This window comes from Etheostoma cragini, chromosome 12, assembly GCF_013103735.1.
Source record: "Etheostoma cragini isolate CJK2018 chromosome 12, CSU_Ecrag_1.0, whole genome shotgun sequence".
NCBI classification, from domain to species: Eukaryota; Metazoa; Chordata; class Actinopteri; order Perciformes; family Percidae; genus Etheostoma; species Etheostoma cragini.
In genome coordinates this window covers 19,889,519-19,896,855 of record NC_048418.1, presented here as the reverse complement: position 1 = coordinate 19,896,855, position 7,337 = coordinate 19,889,519, and the positions used below count along the sequence as shown (strand labels likewise).

Here is a 7,337-nt window from a genome sequence, read left to right as displayed (position 1 = left end):
AGAGAGAGAGAGAGAGAGAGAGAGAGAGAGAGAGAGAGAAAGGACGTCATCTGTTTTGCTTACTGTGTCCATGGTCTCTCCGTTTCTGTCTAATTCAACTCAGTTCAAAGGAACTTTATTGGCGTGACTGTTCAAAATTAACAATACAGCTGAAGGGGGGTTACATTACAATCTCTCCCTTGCTGTGTCTCTCTCAAAATTTTTGTCAGCCACACTGCTGTCTCCCGTTCTGTGTACGTGTTCCTTTTTTTCATGTCTCGCCCCCCGGTCCACGATGGCAGAAGTAGCTTCCCCTGCCTACAGGCCCAGCGCAAAAGCAGCAATACTGTTTATCTTAAAAGAATACCAGCACACACACGCAGAGAGAGAGAGAGAGAGCAAAAGAGAGAGAACAAACACAGCAGGAGTCACAGAACAGCAATACCTCATACTCAAAAAACACAGCCCAAAGGTTTATGACTCCAAAATTCAGCAGGCATATGTCTGGTGCCAAACGCAAAGAAAACAAACAGTTGCACTTTGTCACTTTGGCCACCGACGTTCGCACAAACCTGTGCTCGCTCTCCATCGTATTTGTACTCGCAGGTGAAGGCCGCCTCGTCAAACCTCTTCATCACCTCGCCGACACCCTTGGTGGGGTGAGCCAACATGGGTCTCAACGGCACACCTGGGAGAAGAAAGTTGGTGTGAGAATTTGTGAAAATAAACTGCTAAAAACAGCGGGATACAAAAGACAAAAATATGGTCATGCATTTTTCATGAATTCTAAATAGTTGAGAAACTAAAATGCTAAACTAAAAGTTTTCTTCATTGGCCACTTTGTGGAGGAAGGGGAGGAGGGGCGGGGCTCTTTCCAACAGGCCGCCAGGTTGTGAAAGCTAGGCAGATCTCGGATACGTTTTTGCAAAAAAAAAACGAAAGCTGCAAAATGTGCGTCGATGACACATTCCTACATCAGCACCAACTGTTTCTGTGACAAAAACACAGTTAAAATTTGTTTGTTTTCACACTCATTTGGCCCTAATATGAAAGTTCTCTGATTCCCATCCCCTTGGGCAGCACTGCTAAATTAAGCTTCAAAAGCAGCAGAGGAGTGATTTAATGAAAGACACCAAACCAAATGCCTTTGATTTAATCTTACAGCACCAGATATGATGGGACAGTAACGTTGTGTTCAAACTAGCCGGTCCAAAAAATTCTACAGCTCTTTTAACAACCATCCCGCATTTTAGAATGGACCAGCCCCACCAAAATGATTGTTTCTGTGCTAGATGTGTCTTGCTGAGCAACAACGGCCAATTTAGTTTCCCAATTTAGTGTTCAGATGGTGGTATTCCTTTTCTACCTTGGTGCCAAGGCTCCTTATCACAAATTGCTTGACAACCGTAATTAGGAGCTAATCCTTAGTTTAGTGTTGTCTTTTATCGTTCCATGACAAATGAGTCAACTAAAATAATTCACTCAACTTCACTAAACAGATCAATAAACACACACCAGTCACCGTTTTGGATCTCATAGCCTTTCTGCTCCTGACTGGTTGCTTACCTGGAGTGAGCTTGCAGTGATTGGGTAGCTCGTCTATGCCATCTTTTAGCAGAACAGGGATGATGACGTCGTAATTGGGCATCTCACTGTTTAGGAGAGCATGGGGATTGAGTGGGAGATGGGAGAAAAAAATCAATATCATCTAAAATGGAAGTGAGAAGAATGAGTGAGGCAGAACGAGCGATGTGGCTTGAGGGGGATTAGGCATTGTAGTGGTGCAGAGGAGAGACTATAAAGTGAAAGGAGATGGTTTTGTTTAGGCTTGGGTTACCAGTAAGTCTGTTTGAGAATGAGACTCTTCTCTTCGATCCAGGCCCGCCTGCTCTCAGTGCTCATACCCTTCCCTGCGTCGATCACAGCAGGAGGTAAACCTATAAAGGAGAAGGGGGGGGGGGGGAGCATTCAAAGAGATCTGTGTAAGTGCGTACCTTTGCTGGATGAAAGTTCAGGCGCACTTTGAAAGCCCGAGAATACACAAGACTTCACAGACGCACAATGCCTTGTGTACAGCTGCGCGTCAGTTTCCTACAATACTGGGTGGACTCAACCAAAAGATCAAACCAGTGTGCAATATTCCTAATGTGCAATTTTTCAAATACATTTTTAACGACTTCATTTATCTATTTATTTATATACTTATTATCATCATGTGAACGTTATAGATGAAGGTGAGGAGAGAATGTGTTCCTTTCTTTGGTTTAACTAGCGGCTCCTTACAGATTTTAATGATGCAATGACAATGAAGGCATTTTATTCTTTTCTAATTGCAGTCCCACTGTGGTTGAAATGGTTGAGACAATATTGAAGAGAGAAGGCCAAATTAATCGTTTTATTTCCCAATTCAACGTTATTATTTACAATAAATTGAAAATATGACTGAACACTAATTTATCTAAATTAATAATTCACTGTAAAGATCCACTTCAGCGCTACAAACTATTTGCTCTGAGTTGCCCTGCGTGATTAAATTAAAAAACATTTCCAGAGCAGACCACAGATCAATATAAAGCCTCTGGTCTAATGGACTTTTATTAAAACATACCTGCAGTCATGGGAAAGCCACAAACACTAATAAGTCAGGAATTCATTTATTTCATTTGGTGTAGTGGATGTTGGTGAGAGCAGGTCGGATCAGTGCTGAAAGCAGGTGGTCAGAACCTCCTCCACAAAGTCATGAAATCAGCATATTGGTGATGCGTCAATTTCTTACCCAATCACATACTTCAAGATTTACGTTTGTGTTAAGGTTTTTTTTTTTTATTCAACATGTGTTGAAAGACACATTTAGTTATATATTGGTTATGTTTGTACATTCATTGTTTAAAATTTCAATCTGAGTGATCCATTTATTAGAATTATATAGAATATTTAAACACAGCGTTAAAGCTTTAGTGAGTAACTTCTTTATATTTATGAACGTCCGTTACATTTAAGCCATTGCCAAGTGTGTTGCTACAAAGCTAATTGAAACTATCATACACAACTTTCTGTGTTTCTCAGTATGGTTATTTTTAGAAGATTGTGTTGTCCGGTGACTTTTGCGTGCAAAAACTCAAGTGAAGGTAATGACCTCTTTTGAAGAGTCCGTGTTTTTTGAATCCACCATGTCTTCCGTGGCTAGCATGGTGGCTACTAGCAACTGTGTGGAGGAGGCGGGGTGGTCGTGAGCGATAACATAAGGCTTGTGTCATCTGGACGCGCCAACAGTTTTGTTGTCATTACTTAGAATTCTTCATGGGGAGACAGAAACTAAGAACTATAGATTTAAGTTCTTGACATTAAAGTTACGATTACTTGCTCTAACGGCCCATGAGCATCTCTTTTAGTGTGGCAACAAAACTTTTATCAAGTAAACAGGGTGAAACACCAGCTTCTCCAGAGACAGGGACAAAATCCACACTAATATGAAGTTAAAGCAGTCCAAGTTTCACAAATTAAGTTTGTTGTCTTTTTAGCACAAAGTTCCCTGTTTGTGTTTTTACTGGACAGGGTTTCCTATGAGCTGTGGTTGAGGAATTGTAACACAAAGAGGGATTCTGTACCTAAAAAAAACAGAACCCAAACTGGTTCAATGTACACATGACTATTGTTTATATTCTGTGATGGGAAAAAAACGCCATGTGGTTTCTTGGCATTTCTTTAAAGGTCCATTACATAGTGCTCTTTGGATGCTTTTACATAAACCTCAGTGGTCCCCAAATACCATATCCTAATTAATTAATTTTCCCCCAAAATTCAGCCTTGGTATAGAATTACAGCCCCTAGAGCCAGTCCCACAAGGATTTTCCTTAGTATGTACCATTTCTGAGTCTGTAGCTTTTGAGAAGGAGAGAAGGGGGAAAGGTGGAAGCTGGGGGTGTGGCCTTGACCAACTGCCTCTTTGCTTGTTTGAAAGCCATGATGTCTCTCTCATTGGTGGGCCAAATTCTCTGAGTGAGCAAAGCAGAGAAAGGGGAAGTAACCTTGCCCTCATAAGGGGCAAGGATCCAGATAGGCCCACCTGAGATTTCACTTTCATGCCATGGGAGCTTTAAAGAATCATTTAACCAATCGTCTTGGGCGGCGCTAAGCACCGGTGTCTTTGCAAAATAGCCTTGGGAAGGAACTTGTTTTGGTGGGAAGATTGTGAACAGAAAACTCAGATTGGAGAGACAGTCTAACTAGCAGTCTAAATTCATCCTGCAGAGATCTGACCATAGTCATAAATCCACCAGAATTTAGAATGCCAACACAAAGAAAGAGGAAGGTAACGAAATCCGGCCAAAATGAGGGACATTCAACCTCATTTTCGGCGGCACATTAACATTCCCAGAAATGAAACGTCAACTACTTCTCCATAGTCTGAATGTTAGCTATAGTAGATGGCGCTTGCCCCCCCCCTCCCGTTTGGGAAAGCACACAGGAGTACTGATGCAGTAGCTAAGCGATGTCCTGCTGTGGACGGGGCAGCAGCCAAACACCTAGCAACCTGAAAGAAGACCCACCTCAAGAAATCCCTATCAGTTTAGGTCTACGCTATATTTATAATATTTACACCACATTATCTTTTCGTCAGACAGCCCTTCTAGAAGGGGAACTGAAGCCTGTATATCATTCTACTCTCTTAAAAGCCACCAGACGACTTAAAAAAAACAGTAATTCTACCTCACAGACCATGAGTTGCAGGTCTTACGCTGCCTCAATCCATTAGTTTGTTATTGTGTGACTCTGGTGAGCCCAAACTAACCCGGTAAGAAGGACTTAAACAAATTGTGAACATATTCTTTAAAATTCAAGATTACCTTGTCCAGGGGGGGTCAGGCACACAGCCTGGCTCAGTGCAGATAGGACACTCTGCTCAGCCAGGCCTATCCTTAGCTTCCCAGCCAGGGACCTGTTGATCAAAACCATAAGACCAACAGTTGTCAAGGCTGATGCTCGTTTGCACCCGCTGCTTATGATAAACTCCTCATACATACATACACACACAGAGATAAGAAGGCACTGAGATATTTTTGTGTATATATACATACATACATACAGGTTTTTGTGCGTGCCTGTCGTCACACACACAGCCAAGCATGTATGTGTGTGAGAGTGTAATTTTACCTGACTATGTAGCGGGCCTCGGAAAAGCGGCATGCCACAAAGAGGCCTTTGATGATGTCGATTTTCTTATTCATGGCCTGAGGCGGGCGGGAGGCAATTGAGATTCACAGAGGAAGAGTTGAAGAAACAGAATGCAAAAAGGCTGAGGTCACCGTTGAGTACAAACTCCATGTTCAATTCAGAGTGTAAAAAAAATAAATAGAAAAAGAGTCTACGGGGATGAAAAAGGAACTAATTGCTCTGGAGATTTCAGCCAGATGACAACTTGTCCAAAGGCTGAACAATTACCTTCTTCCCTTTGAAGTAGACAAATTTACAAACAATTCCTAGTTTGATACACAATCACAATAACATTTTCATTCTTTTCCCTCCCCTGACCACAATGCTGAGAGCCAAATAGAGTGAAAACAATATTTGCCCAGGATTGCTTTCCGCCTAATGAAAATGTTATTCCCTGGCTTACCGAGTTCCCACTCATGCTGGCAATTTCCTTCAATTTCCTGAACACGCCCCCTGCTGTCAGACTGGCCGGCTGAAACATCATGCGCTGGTTGCTACGGGAACTCTCGGCCACAAGGCCCAAATCTCCCTTCTCCTGCGCCTCTGCCTTGATTTTGTCCAATTGACGCCCTGGAAACAAGAGCGAGACAGTAAATAGCAGCCTCTCTGGCTGATGAGCAGTTAGGCTGAGAATGCACAAGTAAGTGTTTGGTTGAATAAATGGCTGTGTGTGTGTGTGTGTGTGTGTGTGTGTGTGTGTGTGTTTATACCAGTTGCTTGAGCAACAGCTTTCATTAGAACCGTCTCTCCAACACCAAGCTCCATCCCCAAGTAGGCAGGACCCAGCTGGTTCAAACACAGGTACACACAGCACAACAGGTCATCTGGAAAAACAACACGCGCATACACACACACATTATTACACAGAACAAATAAGCATGCACAGATACAACACACAAGCTAAAGTACAGGCCTACAAAGACAAGCACAGACACAAGTAAAAAGACCAAATGCAACACACATCGAACTGCTACACTAAACCTATGACATATGGACGGACACACACACACACACACACACACACACACACACACACACACACACACACACACACACACACACACACACACACACACACACACACACACACACACACACACACACACACACACACACACACACACACACACACACACACACACACACACACACACACACACACACACACACGATTCATCCTTGCACTTTTATGTGCAACCTGGCTTCATCATCATCATCATCTCCTTGATAGAGTGGCTGGCAGCCAGCTGCCTGTGTAGTTACATCAGTGTGCATTATGGGAGAGATAAAATACCATTTACCTGGAGAGAGCAACAACACGGAGCGTAGCAGGTTCGACAGCGTCTCAATGTTTTTCAGCCTGGGAAGTGACAACAGGATTGCTTTGAGACAAGGAAGACGAGTTAAACGAATGTTAAAACCATCTTGTAAATACTGGAAGGCAGGAAATGAGATTTGTCTGGAGGTTTTAATCGGAAATGGAAGCTGGGGAGGCAGATGAACAGGTAATTTATGAAACACTATACATCAATTGGAGTGGGTGGGAAAATAGTCATCACCGGGACGTTTGTAATTCAATATCCTTAAAAGGTAAAAAAAAAAACTAAGTCTGTGAAGGTGTTTTGAATGTATTGGCAAGAGACTTAAGTTCCAAATCTCAATTAAGGTTGTGGTTTGTAAAGTCAAGAATCACATGCATTTCCTTCAATAAAAAACTATACTTCTTCTCCGTTTATAGTTTCTTGCTCAAGAGTTGTTATAAAAATCATCAGCCAAGTTTCCAGAAAATTAAAGCTGAAACCCCAAATAAAATGAAACCCAAGTGTGAAATTCCTGAGCATTCCTAGAAAGTGACCCAACTATGAAACAGTCTTCATGTTCCCTGGCCTCCCCTGAAAATTTATGCAATTTCTTCACTTTCTCTGGCTGGAAAATACTTGTCTAATTATATTGCAGAAATTCCAAGCAGGAAGCCTGAGTGGTCATTTTGTGTATACAATTTTTTATATATACAGTGGTGTGAAAAAGTGTTTGCCCCCTTCCTCATTTCCTGTTCCTTTGCATGTTTGTCACACTTAAGTGTTTCGGAACATCAAACCAATTTAAACAATAGTCAAGGACAACACAAGTAAACACAAAATGCA

At 42.1% G+C, this 7,337-nt stretch overlaps 1 protein-coding gene across 2 annotated transcripts in view; it reads right to left on the bottom strand.

Annotated features, from left to right (window-relative positions):
* Nucleotides 1–7,337, bottom strand: part of lig1 (ligase I, DNA, ATP-dependent) — a 58,370-nt gene that overhangs the window by 29,227 nt on the left and 21,806 nt on the right. For both annotated transcript variants that reach the window (XM_034886786.1, XM_034886787.1), the window contains exons 10-17: nucleotides 6,495–6,553; nucleotides 5,904–6,017; nucleotides 5,597–5,763; nucleotides 5,134–5,210; nucleotides 4,827–4,918; nucleotides 1,817–1,916; nucleotides 1,546–1,631; nucleotides 552–667 (exon numbers count right to left, since the gene is read on the bottom strand). In XM_034886786.1, the coding sequence (XP_034742677.1) occupies nucleotides 552–667; nucleotides 1,546–1,631; nucleotides 1,817–1,916; nucleotides 4,827–4,918; nucleotides 5,134–5,210; nucleotides 5,597–5,763; nucleotides 5,904–6,017; nucleotides 6,495–6,553 (811 nt within the window). The remainder of the gene's footprint in view (nucleotides 1–551; nucleotides 668–1,545; nucleotides 1,632–1,816; nucleotides 1,917–4,826; nucleotides 4,919–5,133; nucleotides 5,211–5,596; nucleotides 5,764–5,903; nucleotides 6,018–6,494; nucleotides 6,554–7,337) is intronic.